This window comes from Siniperca chuatsi, linkage group LG23, assembly GCF_020085105.1.
Source record: "Siniperca chuatsi isolate FFG_IHB_CAS linkage group LG23, ASM2008510v1, whole genome shotgun sequence".
Lineage (NCBI taxonomy): Eukaryota > Metazoa > Chordata > Actinopteri > Centrarchiformes > Sinipercidae > Siniperca > Siniperca chuatsi.
Genome location: NC_058064.1, coordinates 17,791,758 through 17,810,985, shown reverse-complemented (window position 1 = coordinate 17,810,985; position 19,228 = coordinate 17,791,758). Strand labels below are relative to the sequence as shown.

At 43.1% G+C, this 19,228-nt stretch overlaps 1 protein-coding gene across 4 annotated transcripts in view; it reads left to right on the top strand.

The window, feature by feature from the left end:
* Positions 1–18,174, top strand: part of gas2l3 (growth arrest-specific 2 like 3) — a 41,464-nt gene extending 23,290 nt beyond the window's left edge. For 2 of the 4 annotated variants that reach the window (XM_044185533.1, XM_044185530.1), the window contains exons 2-9: positions 2,584–2,639; positions 9,377–9,563; positions 10,620–10,738; positions 11,639–11,780; positions 13,351–13,414; positions 13,537–13,678; positions 14,821–14,925; positions 15,518–18,174. In XM_044185533.1, coding sequence (XP_044041468.1) covers positions 2,616–2,639; positions 9,377–9,563; positions 10,620–10,738; positions 11,639–11,780; positions 13,351–13,414; positions 13,537–13,678; positions 14,821–14,925; positions 15,518–16,906 — 2,172 coding nt within the window. In that variant the 5' untranslated portion in view covers positions 2,584–2,615 and the 3' untranslated portion in view covers positions 16,907–18,174. Of the gene's footprint in view, positions 1–245; positions 415–519; positions 610–2,583; positions 2,640–9,376; positions 9,564–10,619; positions 10,739–11,638; positions 11,781–13,350; positions 13,415–13,536; positions 13,679–14,820; positions 14,926–15,517 lie in introns of those variants that run through there. The other 2 variants (XM_044185531.1, XM_044185532.1) reach the window with 2 other exon arrangements.
* The last annotated feature ends 1,054 nt before the right edge of the window (positions 18,175–19,228 follow it).

Below are 19,228 nucleotides of genomic sequence, written 5' to 3'. Positions count from 1 at the left end.
GGCTTGGAGATGAAAGAGAGGATTTTGTGTGTGTGTGTGTGTGTGTGTGTGTGTGTGGGGAGAGGGTGGCAAGCTAACAAAACAATGGAGGCTTTGTGAGAGGGTCCCGCTGTGACAGGATTGTTCGGGGGGATGCAGGGGGGGGCAGTTAGGGCTTAGCGAAGCGTAGCCACTTCATTAGTCAGGGCTCTCCTTTTGCACCTCCTCCCTCCCTCCCTCCCTCCCTGTCATTCTCTCGCTGCCTTTCCTTCCCCACTCACTCGCGGAACCACAGAGGCAGGAGCCGCTCTGGCTGGACAGCACTGAGCGTAGCGCAGGGTTTTGGCTCAGCATTGACGAGGATGTGCTTTTGAGGCTGATCGGAGTAGTTTGGTGCAGTTTCCTCGATCGGTACCGTACTGTTTTTGCTCTGAGGTAGGTTGTCTTGTGTTGTCATCCTCCCTATCCCGTCCCATCCTTGGCCCCTGACTTGCATCTTCTCTCCCCTGAGCTGCAGTTATGGTGTCGGATGACTGGACGCAGCACTCTCAAGCGGGCCTTTGATGACAAACTGAGGATGCGATTTTAGTGTCTGTGGCTATGGAGGCATTTCTAGATACGGACGCAGGAGTTTGTTTGTTTGTTTCTCATATCAGTTTCATCACTCTGTGCATGATGACATCAGTGGAAAACACCATATGTCTAGAAGTTTCACAAACCCATTCTGGTGTAGAATTTTAGATGAGTGATATTTGTGTGTCCGAGGAGGATGGGGTAGGGGGTGGTGGTGGTTGGGGACTATTGCCTCAGCTGTGTTGACCAAATTATCAGTGTTATTAGGATCTATGTGCTTGTGATTGCTTTCTCCCCCCACCCACACTGCCTCTCTTTGTCAAACACACCCCCTCAGGGACAGTTGAGCGTCAGGGTAATCCTTCACATCCTGTCTGGGAAAAGGCAGAGATGGGGGACTCACACTAGCCCCATCACTTCCTTGTGAGAAAGTCCGATCCACTAAAACTCACTGTGTGTCCAGTAAAAACAACAACATCCCAGAGGGCCATTCGCAGCATCCTGAGTGCCTCTTTGCAGCTGATATCCTGTTAAAAGCCCTCTGTAATGTCCCTCCATTTCTACTTTATCACTACTCGGGACAAAATAGGTACATTGTATTTAACTTTCCCAGCTGATTCACCAGCACACCCTGCAAAATTTGAATTTGTGTCTTATAAATTTGATCACGCACTCATTACACAGTGAATTGTGAGAAAACTGTAATGGCTGTCTTCTCTGCTGATAGCTGAGGATTTTTACAGCGTAATCACTATGACAGTGAGGGCAGATATGTACTGTAGATGGAAGAGCCACATGTCTTAAATTAGTTTAAGAGACTGAATGGACTTGATGGGATAATCAGGGTATGTCCTGAATGAAGCTTAAAAGTCGCAGTGTGGAAACATTTAAGCCTGCAGGTCATTCACAGGGTTTTTCTCAAACCAAATTTATTTAGTTACCAACATCATGAATCTCTTACTGACCTAACTTTACTCTCATCACAGTTAAGTTTTTAATAAATAAGATGTCTGAAATCCGTATACTCCAACTCAGAATAGCTACAACAACCGACGATATCAATCCAAAGTCCAGTGCAGATTTTTTAACTGGTCATGCGGTAATTAATTAGTACAAACACACAGAAGTGAACCAGCATGAAAATATTATGTACTGATGTATTAGAAAAAGATTCTTGTTACATTTATCATTATCAAAATCTATATTGTGATTATAGATGTTGGATCATGTCATCCAGCCCTGGATGATTGGATGCTTGTACATGCATTATAATGTAAAGCACACTGAGTTTACTTGAAATTAAATGTGCTACATAAAAAAAAAAAGAAGAAAAAAAGCCTTGCCTTGCTTTGCCTATAGTTTCATATTTTCGGATGTGCGCTAATTTGCTTTTTTGCTGAGAGACAGATGTGATGATTGATACCACTGTCGTGTGTGTGTGTGTGTGTGTGTGTGTGTGTGTGTGTGTTAAGTACGGAGCTAGAGCTGGGCGTGATTAGCTTAGCGTAGCAGGGGGAAAAGGCTAGCTTGGCTCTCTCAAAAATCCCCTCAGCACCTCTAAAACTTACTAATTCACACATTGCGTCTCATTTGTTTAGTTTGTGCACAAACAGAAATCTAAACAGATCAATTTGTGGTCTTAGAGGGAGTTAGATGGTGGAACTATTTCTTGACGAACAGTTTATCCATCCGCTCATTCTTTCCACTGGTTGTCTGACAAGACTCCGGGTAGTCACTGCTTCTGGCTGTTGTTTACCAAGTTACAGTATGTAAGTCCCCTGTTTCCCCCTGCTTCTAGCCTTTATAATATTCTAAGCTAATTGCCTCCTGGCTCCACTTAACGCACAGACATGAGAGTGGTATTGATCTTCTCATCTAACTCTTTGCGAGATGATAAACACTTTTCAGAAACCCAGAGGCGACCATCTGAACTTGCTTATTCACGCTCTCTCTGAAGTGCAATGTGATAGAAGTACGACTGACATTTTGATATCTCTCTTTCACCCATCTCTCTGTCTTGTCTTTCCACAGAATGAAGAAGTGAATCATCTGTGATCGCAGTCATGGCTGTCCAGACTGGCATCCAGGTAGGCTCATCACCATCTAGATAGGATTAGGTGTACTTTGATTGGCCAGAGGGGGAATTTAGTCCTTCAGTCCATCATTGAAAGTAGTACAGGTTGGAGATCAAGGAGTAAGAAATTTCACATGGCTGTATTTTCTTCAAGTTTCTTCAAGGTTTGTAGATATTGTTAAAATTAAAATTGATGACTTTGTCTGGTTGATTTTGGTTAGTTTACTATTTTCACTGATCCTGTGGACATTTTGCACCAGAACTATTTAGCAAGTGTAGCTACACGTCTGTACCGAGTTTCAAATCTCAAATTCAGATTGCACTAGTGCTGAACCTGACTTTGAGTACTTATTACAGCACCCTCTTTTGGTCAGTCAGTACCAGTCTTAGTGTAGTGAGTCACCAAGACTATCTGTGTGCCAAATTGGGGAAAAAGTTCCCAGACTGTGCTTTGAGTTATTCAGATTAAATGAAGAACAGCAGACATCTGTCTCCCACTGAACAGCTGCGGCGAGCCCACCAGTGTTACAGCATGCCGTCTTGTTGTACATATCTGACGTTCCATGGCTTGGACCCTGAGGAGTTTCTCCACACATGTTTCAGGGGGAGTGGGTGGAATGTGCAACACTTTTTCCCTTCCTCTCCCAGCAACGAAGTGTCAGCCATCCCAAAACCCAAAACAACAAACGTATCGTGTTACACATTTGTCACATGGCAGCACCTCGTTGAGAAGGTCTTTTTCTCTGTCATCCGGTTTGGAAAGTCCTGGCTCTCCCCACCCGTCTTGGACTGTGGAAATGCAAAACATGTATCCCAGTGCTGTGCCCATAACATGTGGCAGGAAACCTCTCAGACTGATGCCGATGTGTTGACAAGGCTGTGAAGAGCCTCCCCAGAGTTTCTGAAGAACTGTGGTCGGATGCTCTAGCTTCAGACGCACCAGACTAACCCCAAAGGTCGTGTTAATGAGAAGGTTTGTCTGTACCAGGATGTATTTAGATTGGTTTATATGGTGCATTATCTCTGTAGAATGCCTTAACGTGGGTAGGTCACATATCCCTTCAAGGATAATTCCTGGTGATTTTAAAATAATCTTTTCTTTCTTCTCTTTTTAGTTTTAAATTTGTTTTTACATAAGTGCATCTCATTACCATTCAGTAAACAAAGAGTGGAGAAAATGACAGCGGTCATTTTCTAATTGGCATCTGTGTAAGAACAAATGCAATAAAATAGTCTCACATTTGTCTGTCATGGTGTGGTAATATTTAGTTAATTCATGTGTGTTTGTAGAACACAGAAAATGAAAGTGGATGATTTTTTTTTCTGATATTGCGTGTTATCAAACGCACCCTGTGTGGATATTGATCCATATCGGACTGTGGTGATGCTGCGTAGAGTGTAACACTGCAGCTACTTCCAAAGCTCAGCTCAAAGCTTCACTGCCAATGTAGAGCACCGTCACACTCGATAACTGGTCACACTCTGACTACTCTGTTCAGCCATGCTGAAAATGTATGCACTCATGGAAGTATAAGTAGCATATGCGCACATCTATTAATGCAGTAAAACACAAACATTGCAAAATATAATGTCTGCACTTTTGGTCTCATGCCTTGGATGTCAACAAATCTCAAACCCCACACCACAAATTGTTGGTGTGCGGTTAAAACCTTGTCTCTGCAAAGCTGATAAATCCTTGTTTTTAGCTTGACAGTGTTTCTGAGTTTACCTGATGGGGTTTGGAATTTCTCAACATATAATTAAGTTCAAAAATAGAAAGCAAAAACACTGGAGTCACCAGTTTTTTTTTTTTTTTAATAGATGTACATCAATGAGCAGGGTTAGGGAGGTGTTATAGCATCTTTTATCATTTGGCAATAATAACTCACACATACACACAACCTAGATGAATGCTTAATTAGTTTATTTTTTTAAACTGCATTTTATTAATTTTTTAAAAGTAGGGGAAATGGAGCAAGTTGTAAACACAACATTGACATATTATCAACTAACAAAGTTGATATTTCTGACGTGTTAGCGAACAATTAGCAAACTAATTGACACGGAGCAACATTATCATTCATATGGATTTGTGTTTCTGGCCACGTGACAAATGTAAGTCCAATATTCACTTCCTTTTTGGTTCAGGTTTATCAGACTTTTTTTTTTGGTGAAAACAGCTGAGGTTGATGAGAGCTGTGAGACTGAACCAAAACAATAAAGTTGCAGTCCGTAAAACTAAAACAATGAGCTGAAAGAGGGGAAGTGCAGAGTCAGTGGATTATTCTCTGTGGGTTCACTACTACCTACCCCTTTCACATTACTCAGTCGTTTGACCCATTGTTCATATAAAAATATTGTTAAGTTCAGCTTTAATTAACCTAATTATTCGTGAAGCATGTATATTTTTGTTTGTGATTTCTGTCACAGACAAAAGTTGTGTAACTTTTGTATTTGCTATTCTAAACACTCACTCTAGATGCAGCGTGCGGGAGGTTTGGTAGTGTTTTTTTGTAATGAACAGAAGAAGAACTGAGTAGTTAGCATGAGCAGTGATGCACACCATGGCAGAACAAACATTAAAGAGCAACACCTACAAAAACCTCAACAGAAACTCCAAGGAAGATGTCACTGATTTCCCACAGTTAAACTGACAAGTGAGCTCTTGGAGGAGCAGTGCTCAAATAACTCATCTCCCCATTTCCTTGCTAGCTTTCCTACAGTTCCTCTTTTTTCCCCCCAGCGTTACAAATATCTGCGATGGAGTTGATCAAATAGAATGTCCGAGTAGCTCTTTTAGTATTTGAAAAGAGCAACCAGACCTTGTTAGTTCAGACTGGCCAAACCAAACAGCTCTGGGTTTAGCTATGATCCTGAAAGGTCAAAGGTCAACAACCAGGCCGTGGGAAGTTAAAGTAATTGCAAAGATGGGAAACAAACGCTTTGGGATCATTTAACCATATTTTATTTATATATAAAATATAAATTTCAACACTGGATTGACATTTTTGGAATATATTGCTACATCCGACTTTTCCCTTTGGCATTCCCTCTATTGACTATTGTTTCGGGACGTTTAGTCGCCCTTGCTATAAGTGGCTCGGTTTAAGAGCATCAGATAAACTTCTAAAGCGTAAATGGTAAAAGTACAGGCACAAACTGCTTCAAAATCTCAATAGGCTGCATTTCTTACCAGGATTACCAACCCACATTCCAGCGCCTAATGAGGACAGAAGCTGAAACTTTCTCTATACTCAGCACAATACAGAGTTTAGTTTACAACACTAGTCTGCTTTAAAGCCTGAATGCTCACCGTGAACCTGTATGCAGTCAGGTGATGGAGTACGAGGTGGATTATCCCACTGCTCAGTCGTCTTTTCTAATCGGCACAGCGTCTTTTACGTAACTTCTAAACCTTACACTACGCTGCCTTATTTTCTAATTAGCTGGATGTCGAGAAACCCACATATGTTGTTGTGACCCTGCAGAGCGCCGCAGGCAGCCCGCCCTTCTGATCTATGTTATGTAATGTGTGTGTGTGTGTGTGTGGGTCGGTTCATCCCTTTTGAAGTGAGGCAACCTTTTCAGTTTTGAACATCAGGTGTTTTTGCCACTTTCTCCTGTTTTTTTTATTTATTTTTTTTTATCTGCATGTTCCCCAGTCAAACATATTTGTTCCCAAATCCCCACCAACCCACAGCAATGACGTCCATTTTTTATGTTTATTCTAAACATTTGTTTGCCTGTCCCTAATCCTCACACTGAACTGAAACTATAGGGCCTTAAGGGTTCACCTGACAATCAAATTACACAATGTATTCAATTAGTAAAATGAGTTAAAATTGCCTGAAGTTGAATGTTAAAGGAGCATTCCACTGTTTTCACACTTGAAGTTCAATTTACTTGTCACAAGGAGTACTACTCAGCCTGTGAAAACGGTTGTATCTGTGTCTTTTGTGGTTCTGGAGGGAACTTTCGAAAGTGTAAAAACATTTTTTATGCCGGCATGGGCCTGAGAATTGTTTAATGGAAAGTCTGCGTAATAAACTGGAAGTGTGGGATTTGAAAGAGGTGAGCATTTAGGACGAGGGAGGGTCTAATGAAAGATGCTGTTCAGTTGCATTATGGGAATTGTAGGATCCAGTGTTTTTGGAGCTTGACCCATACTAGGGAATAAAAGTGAGCATATCTGAGCCTTGATTTTGACAAATTCTTTTTTTTTTTTTCAATCTGTCTCTTGAGAATCCCCCAATTTTATGGAAGTGCAATACAAAATCATTAGTAGAGTAGCCCCTTAAAGTTAAAATGTGACGTATGAAAACAGAGGATGTCTTTAGACTCGTCATCACTCTTCTAATTTGTCATAATCTATATTTAGCATTGTGAGATTTAAACCTGTCATTGCACCCCCAGTTCCCTTTTTTAAATTTCCTTTTACATAGTATCAGTAAGTAAAGAGATTTTGGCCACACAGTAGGACATTGGCCCATAAACATTCAGTATCTGCTTGATCCAATGCTTCATTGAAGCTATATCACACTATCCAGAATGCACACACGCAGTTAAAGTATCATTAGCAGTGTTGTTCAGGGAAGCTCAGAGCACCAGCAGAAGTACTTTACTGTATAACAGCCTCTCTGTTCAACTGGCCGGATGGTTTCCTGTTTGTAGGCCGAATGAATATGATGAATTCAAGGCCTCAACAAGACTCTGCCTTGTTTTAAGCGCAATAACCGATTACCCCCAGAGAAGGCAATGCCCCGTTATTGTTCGATGACATGTGATGGAAAGATTAAAGGCTGTATCTTAAACAGATGTCAACACACTGGACGGGGAGGAGGGGGGACATCCAGAAGTGTTATGTAATGTCTGGACAAGTCGTCATAGTGCACATCTGCTGCTGGTTTCTAGATTACTCCTCCTGCTGCCTGCGAACAATTAAAAAGTTAAAAATAAAACAACATAGCCATTTTATAAATATGAATTACATGCATTTTTTGACGGATAGAAGCGTCATCTTTCTAAATCTCTTTAAAGCTTTGACAGCCAAGAGCTTGGGTTACTTTAAATTCAGGATTAAATAGCCATATGTAGTTTTGTCTATTTTTTTGTCCCCCATATTTTTTCCTAAAAGTATGTCCAACTTAAAAATAATTTCAGTAATGTACATGGTGGCTGTGAAACCAAAACACAGATTACACAGGATTATTTTCCATCTCTCCTTTATATCAGACTTAGTGAATCGTCAGTGTAAAAGTGCAGAGCTGAAGTGTGAGAGAGAAGGGAATGGGAAGGAGTGGTGTGACAGCAGAGATGGATATGATGGGACATCAATGTCAAGAGCTGGGATCAGCAGCTCGCTCTAGGCACTGAGCCGCAGACTGTGAACTAGTGCTAGACGCCAATTTAAGCAGTCAAGTGCAACAGGATTCAATAGTCTCTGTTTGTCCTTTTGGATTTGAAACAAAAGAAAAAATAACAATGACTGTAAGGTCATCTTTCAGTGGACAGTGATAGATGTTAAAAAATAAACATATCGGGGTTGGGTGGTTACAGATAAAGCTGAGGTTGTGGTTTTTACGCACAGAGTAAACCACAGTGGTTACCAGGCCCATTGGCAGTGTGTGTGCTACAAACTCCAATAGAGCATGCAAGTGAAGTGTGGTATGACGGCGTCCCTGACGCGTCCTCTCTGCATGGATAGGTCACTAAAATTCCTCTGATGTTCTCACAGTGCAAGGCTGAATGGTAAATAGAGTATGATAATGCTGTAGACAGTCGGCTGTGGAGAAACTGCTAACCTACACTATATTCAGGGTTAAAAAAACAATAAGGTGTTTGCAAAAAACATTATATAGGTTTGTCGACTCTTGTCGTACGGTGTTTTCACTAACATTGTTTTGAGGACATAATGCCTCACTGAAGAGAGAAAATTGGTTCTGAAAGTGTTTTTTTTTTTTTTTTATACTTGTCTGAATAACAAAGCAAACCCTGAGTCCTGTTTTTTGCTGAAAGTGAGATGAAAAGATCAGTACTAGTCATATCTGGCTGGTAACTAAATACTGTATAAGGCCACAGCCAGCAGCCGGTTAGCATAGCTTGGCATAAAGACTTGAAACAGGAGGAAATAGCTAGTCAGTACCTCTAAAGCTCACTAATTAATTAACATATTATATCTTGTTTATAATCCACACAAAAAATGTGCACGTAAAGTGTAAAGACGACTATGCCGGACTATTTCTTGGCTGGGCTTTGTGACTTCCTGAAGGGCCAGGCTAGCTGTTTACTGTTGTTATGCTAAGCTAACCGGCTACTGATGGTAGCTTCATATATAGTGTACAGATGTGTAACTGGTATCAATCTTCTCATCTAACTCTCTGCAAGAAAGCATATAAGAGTATTTCCCAAAATGTTGAACTATTCCTTTGAAGTTGAATGTCTTAAAACCATGACTAAGAGTAGCACAGATTAGGCAGATGTCTCAACAAGTGGGCAGCCACACTAATCGGTTATGATTCTGCCAGGGTTACTGCTTGTTTCTAATCCTTTGAGTCTAACAAGGAGATGATGTAGAGCGTATTCATTTTATCATCTTCCGAGATCTTTGTGGTTGCTGCCATTTTGTGATTACATATAGGTGGTTACGAATGTTTTTGTCTGCAAAAGTTCAGCTCTAACTTAGTTTCTGTCAACGAGGATGGAAATCTGCCATTTAATCTTCCTTCCACTTTTCCCTCCTCTCGTCTCCAGGTGTGGTTCGGCGAGAAGTTCGACGCCCCGTTGCTGAGCCCCAGGAGCCCTCGCAGCCCGCTAGCACAGCGGCACGGCCCCGGTCTCGCTGACGTCTTCCAGTATGACCAGTGGCTGGCAGTGCGACATGAGGCCACCCTGGTGCCCATGCAGGAGGATCTGGCCATCTGGCTCACCGGCATGCTGGGTAAGCGCTGCGTGTCGGCCAAGAAGTACTGTTTTTAGTTGTTTGGTCTCATTTTGTCTTTTTGCCCCCTCTGACTGTTCAAGGAAAACAGATGTTCATTTTCAGGTTAATTTTTCTCTTTCTGATGTATATTATATTTTACTGTAGTGTAGTTACATGGATATATACAACAGAGTAAATTTGTCCAAACCCGTGCATATGTGAATCGACACTGGGCAGTTGCATGCTAACAGTTTGGCCCCTCGAGGCTAGGAAAATACCGAAGCACCATTGACACGGGTCTCCCATGTAATTGGATTTGGATGTTGCTATTTAGCAAACCACAGAAACAGGAATGGAACAAAATCCCTCATTTCATCCGTCTCTGCCATTATACTGACATCTATTGTCCCTTACGATACAATAGAGTAGTGCGGAAATTGAAGCTGACTGGAAACTGACTCTATTGTTGTTCAGTTTTTCTCATGAGGAATGTGGGCAGGCACTAAACGCTCAACATGAGTTATTGGTACTGTGATCGCTGTATCCCACCATTTTTAAACTTTTAAACAGTTTGTCAATCCTGAGGGGCCAGATACTGCAGAAACAGGCGGCGTGCAGCAGATAAAGTTTCGGCCGCTGTTGTGTGGGGGGAAAAAACCTTTTGTGGAGCAATCTTTGTCGCTTAGTGTTATGCTCCCGATGTAAATTCAGTTCAAATGGCTTTTGTTGAGTTTCCTAGGGCAGTGATTTATAATAAGGAGTTGTGGGACCTTAAGTCCTTCAGTTTATAGGAGAGTCCTGTGTTGAAAAGCAACTGTCAGTGTGTAGTGTTTTTGTAATGTCCTACAACAGAATACTCTGTAGAAGAAAAAAATGCTCAAGTGAAGAAGTATTTTGTATTAAATCTTGTAATTGTACTTATTTTGTACTAGAGATGTGCATTTGACCTGCAAATAGTGAAATGAAATGGGACAAATCTAATATTTTTTGAAGGGCTCTTGCAGATGAAAAAGTAAGATAATTTGCATTGTGCTGTACACTTTATTCTGTGTCTTTTCACTTTCATTTTTCCAGGAGAGGAGGTGAGAGCAGAGTTTTTCATGGAGGAGCTGAATAACGGCGTGAAGCTCTGCCAGCTTATCGGTGTGCTGCAGACTAAGATCGCCCAGAGCTGCCCCTCCGCACTCTGCAAAGTGAGTCAGACAGCAGCGATGAAAATAACTCGGACGATTGTCCAAAGGGCAGCTTTCATGCTTACACATGGGGGATGTTTGGGGAGAGCTCTGCAGGTTTGAAGTTCAGTTTTCTGTTAACTCGTAGGAGCTGTAAGGTGGAGTTTTGCCACTTTCTACAATATTTTTTATAGTTGTTTAAAATGTCCTTTTGTTCTGAGATATTTCTCTGCCTGAGCTATTGGACGGGCTTCCCGATCACAATCAAGGATGCGCACGCAGCAAATTCATGATAGCTTATACTATATGTGGCTATTTTTATTATTTTATTACTACTAGTACACGCATGTTGATCTGTAGGCTAACCTAACTAGCTAACTTGACACATGGAATTCCAGTGAGAACAGCAGCCAGTAGCAGTAATGACACAAAGACTACACAAAGTTAGCTCTTGCAGCTAACAAGTACCATTAGTAATTAATTAGTAATGTTATGTTAGCAGGTACTCTATGGACTTCCTGTGGTTTACCATCAAAATACACCAGACAATAGATATTTGCCAGATATCTCATTTTAGTGCAGAAACTCAGATGCCTGCAGTGTATACAGGCAAAACTTCACTCGCTTTGAGCTAGCAGGGTGTCCTTGGGAATTTAAACATTTTCCACCTGTAACTTTTGTGATAAGGGCAGTTTATGGCACAAAACGTCTCATGGTGATCTCTCTACAAGCGCTCAGTCATTTTGGTCTGCATTCTATCTCCCACATGTGCACGCATCTCGCAACGATGTTGTCGGAAACCCGTCTACATTCTCACATTTTTATCCTTGTTTGTGTGTTTTTAAATCCCCCCACTTAACCACAAATGTCCACACTGATTTCATGATGATGATGATTCATAGAGTTTACTTTGCCTGACAGCTGTTCCCCACGAGGAAGGTTGCATGTAAGCGGGACGCCTCTCCAGGTTCCTTCTTCGCTCGTGACAACACCGCCAACTTCCTGGCCTGGTGTCGCCACATCGGCGTGGAGGAGACCTACCTGTTTGAGTCAGAGGGCCTCGGTAAGAGCTGCAGCAGTAATCACTGAAACTATAGACTGCTTTCATCTATTCTGGAGTAAATGCATCCTTTCTAGCTTTCTTTTTTTTAATCACTGTAGATGCACAATGCCTCTCTCTTGTCATGAAAAATATAAGAAGATCTGGCGTAATACTACTCCAATGAAAAATGGCCAGTCTAAAAATCTATATTTACATGAACGAATGCCAAATTAGTTTTTGGGAACAAGAACATTGTTTTCGGCTGATATGACCTGGGAACTCTTTCCCGGCAATGTAGAACCCACAGTAACTTAATAAAGTGCTACTTCTGGTGCTCTGGCAAAGATTGAGATAGTTTGTCACAATCCTACCAGATAAAAATTCCCAGTAATGGGGGCGGTGAGTACAAGTTTTGTTTATCAAAGCAGACATTTTCTACAAAGAATGTCACCTTAACCGTCCGGTAAATCTTTTATTCCGGAGATCCAAGTGCAACAAAGCGTCCAAATAACTTTCCTTACACCTGTCTTACCCCAGCCAAGTCAATGAAATTGTATCATGATGAGTTTTCCTGCATGTGCCTGGCCACTGTCTACCTACTGGGAAAAACTGCTCCTATTTTTCCTCTTAAGCTTTTTTTTCTTTAGCGAGCATTGGTTGAGTCCAAGACAGTTTCAAAATCAGGCCAAAAGGAAGTTGAGACCAAGTACAAAGCAGACACCAGAGTCATATGCAGTCCTATGCAAGCACATATTTACTATGATGTAGATCTGTCTGCAGGTTTGTACCAGACACTACAACACCTGTTCCATGCATGTGATTTTGAACACTTAACTGTTTGTAGTGCTTGGGTTAGAATAAGAGTGGAAGATGGACCAGGCAGGGAAAACTAAAAGATAGCTGGAAAGAATTTGCCAAGTTGCCATTAAAGTGTTGGGGACTGAAACAAGTGCAATAAGACAGAGACACAACCGTTACCTGCATTAAGAACTGGATCTTTCTTCTTTTGAATAAGGACATCAGCTATTATGAATATAAATTACCCCACACTAATGTTGGGCTTCATATTTTCAGTGTAAAACAGACTGCGGTTGTAAGCTCCTAATATCTTTGCAGAGCTCTGTTGTTTAAGCCTTACTTCTTAATGGTTTAATAGGATCTGCCATGGAGAGCAATCACCCTGAGTACTCTGTATGGGGGATCGCTTCATTACAAGTAATGGCTCTCCCAAAAAACGGATTGGAGCGATTTTAGAAAGAAAGCCATACGTCTCCTGTTCCAAGAACAGAAACACAGATTCTCAAGTATATTTTTGTTTTAATTAATATCCCTGAGTGACTGTAAAGTTGTGCCCTCCACCCCAAACCTCTGTTCTCTTCTGCATGAATCACCCAACAACCCCTCAGGGAATAATTCACTTTATCTTATGCGCTCATAATGTCACGTTTTTGAATGCAACACGTGAATTTTGTCGCACTGCTTCTCGTCCCTCTTCTCTGCCTGTTCTGTCCCTCTAAAGAAAGCAGAAGTGGCAGCTGCTCCTTTACATTATTTGATAACAGTCTGTTAATTGTTGTGTTTTCTGCCTCAGTTCTGCACAAGGAGCCTCGGCAGGTTTGTCTCTGTCTGCTGGAGATCGGCCGCATCGTCTCCAAGTAAGTCCTTGAACAGAGAAGAAGAAGAAGCTTCAGATGAATCATTAAGGAAACAGTTTAAGATTGGTTTAACGTTTTAGTGCCAAAAAGTGCACATGGAAACTCTGCTGTGTGCTTCTCAGGTACGGCGTGGAGCCTCCTGTGCTGGTGAAGCTGGAGAAGGAGATTGAGTTGGAGGAGACTCTGCTGATGACAGAGGAGCCGCCTCCGGCCGTCAAAACCTTCAGCGTGTGCTGCCAGCACGGCGGCCTCTACCAGCCGGGGGTGAGTCCTGGCTGACAGCTTGACAATATGAACAGGAAATGAACACTGTACTGTTTTTAAACAGACAGAACATGAAACTTGCCACCTGGAGGCAGGAAGTGTGGCACCTCCTTTTAGCAGATCAAGTTCCTGCCCCCAAACACTTGTAATATTGGTGCGCTGTCATCTAACCTCAGTCTCGTTGATGGTGTTCACTGCTGGCCGCACGCAAACGAGCAAAAAAGAGAACTGTTCAAACAGCAAATTTGCATGCAGTCTCTTCTTCCTCCCCGTGCTCCCACCCCAAAGATGTGAAGTGTTCCAGCTGATCACGTTAGCATCACATAGGTGGAACATGTGCGACCCAGTTGAAGCCGAGCCAAGACTCTCACCGCTTCATTGGCGCCCCACAGGGTATGACGCATCGCAGCTGACCATGTGACGCTCTGCCGGCGCCCTGTGACTCGCTGTCACGCGTGACCCCCGGGCTACAGATATGTGACGTCATACAGCGATGAAGTCGCTGTTCATGTAGCAAATACTCCGTGTCTTGCACAGTTCCTCCGTCACCTGTGGTTTTAACTACTTTCTAAATCATTTCTGATGGACATTGTGATTCTAACGCTGTCAGTGTTAGGTGGGTCCAGTTTGGCGGGTAAAACAAGGCTCTAATGCCAACAGGGTTGGGGGTTTTATTCCCAGAGGAGGCAGCTGGGCTAAAAATAACCGCACTCATTGAACTGGAAGGCAGTTTGGATAAAAGCATCTACCAACTAGTGTATTTGTTCCCAAATGCATTTTCCTTTACACAGTCAAATAAGACTCAAATAAGCAGCTTGCAAGCTGCAGCTTGTAGCAGATGCTGTCAGTAACAGTTATTTTAGTCCAGTGTGTCTTCATCACCTTCCTCTTCCTCGTATCTCAACATGTCTCACTGCTTGATTCAGTGGCTGTCATTGCATTACTGCTCACTTATGCAGCAGCAATGAAGGGCCTTAAATGTATTGCTTTGTTTTCCGGCCATCTGAGGTGACACTGAATTATCTTCCAACTGAAAATGTTAGGTTATAAAATAATCATATCATTTACAAAGAGAATCCAGTATCGCTGCCAATGAGACCTCCAATATGGCCGCCTTACGATCCTCTTATTATCTCTTGTAGGAACATGGCATGGACGACCCACCTTGCAACTGCTCCAACAGAGTTTCCATTGAGTACCTGTCTGAGGGACGCTACAGACTGGGAGACAAGACCCTCTTTATTCGGGTGAGTGCTCTGAACACACACACACGCACACACTCTCTCTCTGCAGTGGTAGCATACTCGTGTTGTGTCACTTCACGTTAGTAATCCAGACGGTCACTAAGTTGTCCCATTCAGAAGTAGCAACCCAGTCATGTGCTTTTGAGATATACTAATTTCACATGTCAGGGTTTCATATTCTATAAAACAAGAGCTGAAGTGCAGTATACAGTACAAGAATAAATACTGTGTTGTATCCTATTAAAAGTGCGTGGTAGGATACACACTGCCAACACAGGTGGCTGCCAGTAAGTGTGTTTGTGTGTGAGCTCTGACAGAGGTAAGCTCGTTACCCAATAGTGGTGGGTATTGCGTGATTACATCATAATTACACTGCTGTCCATGGTGGCGAGCCTCAGGACAGACAGGCTCATTTATAGCTCTGCAGCAGCTGTTTTGGGAACTTTAAGGACTGTCACTGTTGATTTTTGACTGTCTACAAAGATCTGTGGAATATTTTTTTTTCATTTAAAGACTTGTCTTTTTTTCACCAAACCAAATGTATTTTTCTTGAGGAGGAAATATTCTTACCAAATGATTTTTCTTCCCTCCACAGATGCTTCATGGTAAACATGTGATGGTGCGTGTCGGTGGCGGCTGGGACACACTGCGCGGTTTCCTGATGAAATACGACCCTCTGCGAGTGCTGCAGTTCACCACTCTGGAGCAGAAGATCCTGGCCTTTCAGAAAGGCCCCCCCGGCCTGGGAGGTCACCATGGCAACGCAGCTCCACCCCCTCCTCCTGACATGGACCCCCTCGCTGCTGTCAACAACCTCATCTCCTCCTCATCCTCCTCTTCCTCCTCCACCTCATCCTCTTCCTCTTCCTCCGGCTCGGCCTGTAAGCCGGTGTCTGTGACCGCTGCGGGTCAGACGTGCCGGTCCTACACCGCCTCCCCGGCCTGCACGCCCACGTTGCCCAGAAAAGGTGCTGCCACAGCACCCAAGAAGAACCTCCAGGGGACACCTTCTTCCCTCAGGAAGCCCACCCAGCTGCCCCTGCCCAACACCACCAAAGGTTCCTCCTCTCTGCCCTCCACACCCGTGGGAAGTTCCTCCAAACAGTCTCCCAGCCCGGGGTGTCAGGGTGTGCAGGTGCATCGCAGAGCTCGGACTCCATCCTCAGCTCCATCACCTGCCCCTGCAGATCCAAGCCCCGCCCCCAAACTGAAGCTCAGGCCGTCACCACGCGGCCCCGCCTCTCAGCCCAGGAGCCCCGTCTGCCCTGAACCGTCTTCCAAATGCCCCAAACCCTCCAGCCCCTGTTCTTCCCCCACCGCTGCCTCTGTGCCTCGCCCTGTCGCCGCACCAGTACGGGCACCCACCCCTAAAGATGCCCGGCCTCCATCGGGCGCCAGCCAGCGCTCTCGCCTTGCACAGCGCCGTCCCGGCTCCCCAGCCTCACGCCTCCGTCTAGAGGCAGCCAGGCGGATGCGGACGGCCACAAGAGCTGCAGTGACGCCGACGCCAAGAGCACCGATGACAACTCTCCAAACCCGGACCCCCACCCCCAGCTCACGGACAGCCTCCCCGGTGCTGCCAAAACCCGCCTGCTCCCTGCCGAAGAGCAAAGAGGTCACAGCCAAAGCCAAGGGGCCGGCCCCAACCAAGGCGGCTGTTGCCGCCCCTTCACGCGGTACTGCTGCTGTCCCCAGGCGGGTCCCAGGGGGCAACACAGGCCCTTCTCCCGCCAGCATAGCCAATCAGAAAACACCAGCCACAGTACAGAGAGGGGGGCGAAAACAAGCAGCCACCACTAACCCCATCAACGGGAAGCCAACTCTAAAACCCGAAGCGACTCCAGGACAAGCCCTGGCCCCGCAGAAAACCAGCCCCAACGTCAGAGCTGTTAAGACCGAGCCCAGCAAGAAGATCCCACAATGCAAGGGAAAACGTGAGGACCCTTATTTTGAAATGAACAGTAGGAGGAGGCATAAGACATAACGGGACAGCTTCTTGTTCAGCACTTGTTGGAGCTCAGACTCTTCAAATGAATCTTGTCACTAATCTGCATCAAGAAGCTTCTCATTTTTGACCATTTATTTGTCTTCAAATTGATTTTGTTTTGATTGATTTGGTTTTTGGATGTTATTTAATAGTCCTTTATTTTACTTTTTTTTTTAATCCAAAAGGGTCAAAGATGTCATGCTTTGTATGTCTTGTCTTTGTGGTGATGTAATGGTCTTTTTTGAGAGGTCAGCTCCATGTTCCGGGTTAACACTAAAACTTGCACAATGTTTACATTTTCACCTTCGTTACACGTACAGCCATTACAATTCATTTGTGTCAACTGACTTTTAAAGAACAAAGGATAGAATTTTGTAGAACCATGTTCAAACACTAACCTCAAAGCTTTTTTAGGTCAGCACAAGATCACAGGATACAGCCATGATTCAGTAAAATGCACTTAGGTGAACATTTGCAGGAAAAAGGTCCGTTTTTATTCATGGCAAGCAGCTTCTGAGTCCTGTTTTCTCCGACAAGTTCCGAAAGTTGTGAAATTTCTGAAGTTCAGGACACAACTGGAACACAAATCATGGTTTCTGATTTATTTTTTCTCCCCAGTGAGAACATACCTTCCACTGGTGGATAGTCAGATGTAATACTTGTCTGATTTTTGTATAAATGATATCTAGGTGGGAGGTTTGTGTCGATGGCGCGTCATCAGGAACAGACCTTCCTGTCGTGTGCCTTCATCAGAAATCTCGCGTTTCTGAGCGGCATTAGAATGTATTAGATGATCAGGGTGGAGGGGGGGTTTAATGGTTTTTACTGATGAAAATTGCACAGTGTGTAGAACACTCATGACTTTGGTTTCTCAGAGAAAAGCCCGAGTCGCAGATGAACTACTGATCAAACGCCTCTTTTCTTTTGAACAGAAAACACTCGAGGCCCTCCAGTGGCCAAAATCATTTTAGAGCAGAATCTACTTGTTATAGACTTGTGTTTTTATATGGTTTCTAATTTTTGTGTGTATTAAAAATCTAGTTTTCTATGTGGTGTTTGTGTATGTGTGTGTGTGTCTATACAGTATGTGTGTGTGTGTGTGTGTGTGTACAGTATATATATATATATATATTATCATTTTTCTTGTTTGGCACTTTACAGAAACCGCTGTGTTTGTCAGAATTTGAATGTTGATTCTGTCGATTGTGTTCCTGCTACCTTTTTGTCAGTTTGATTTAATAAATGGACAAGTGTTTTAAAAGTTATCTTGGCTATGTCGCGTTTGTCTTATTTAACACGTTTTGCTGTTGCACGTTGTTGCTCCAAATGTTTTTGAGGATTTGTTTCCCCTCTAAAGCCTTAAAACTCTCGGAGTCCTCAGAGTATTCAGACTGTGACAGAAACGGAGGTGCTCGGCAACATGCAGAAGAAGCTGTAATTACGCCTGACATTGTTAATGATAACTACAGGTGAATTACTAATGGCTGTAACTACTGTCTACAGTGCAGGAAACATTACTTAAAGGCCTTGCGCTACCCATAGTGAAACCACACAGCATCGACATCTCCCTCACTCTCATGTTAGGTTTGTTGCGTCTGTTGGGGCTGGAAAAAGCTAGTTGTTAATTTAATTTATGGAAATTTAAAAAAAAAAAAAAAAAAAAAAAGGTTTTGTGATATAAAATGTAGTCATGATAAAATGATTTGTAGTATAACGTGTTTTTGTGTTTGGGCTGCAGACATCATTAAAAAACAAGTATAAGGTTTCGCCATCAAGCCCACAAAAAGAACAATTAATATCAATGCTGTTTCTTAGTTTTTGCAAATAATCCAAGTAAACCAAGTATCTTGAGGACAACGTCCAAACTTTTTCCCCACTGGATATTTGACACAAACCTTCCCCAGTAATGGATTCTACATGGAATCGTGACGGATCTGATCCTCCTGTTGCAGGTAGGTGATGGGCTGGATGAAAAACATACTTTCCTACTACTGTTTCATTCAAAGGCAAAGAAGAAGAGATGATTCAGTGTTTCCCTTAAAAAAAAAAACACCATCATACCTTTGGGAATCCATTCCAATTGCAAATTCTTTTGCGGTAATTCAGAATAACTCATTAGTTTTATCGTTCGTATTAGTGCACTTGAGTCCAGTGACCTCTAATCAGCCAGAATAAGTGAAATCACCTGTGTTGGTGTGCAGGACCTTTAATGAAAATAGACTACAGTTTGACCTGGAACCTGAAAAAGTGAACATCATCAAAGGAGTCCTCTAAAAGTCACCTGTTGCACTCTAGTGGCCATACACAAACACTGCATTG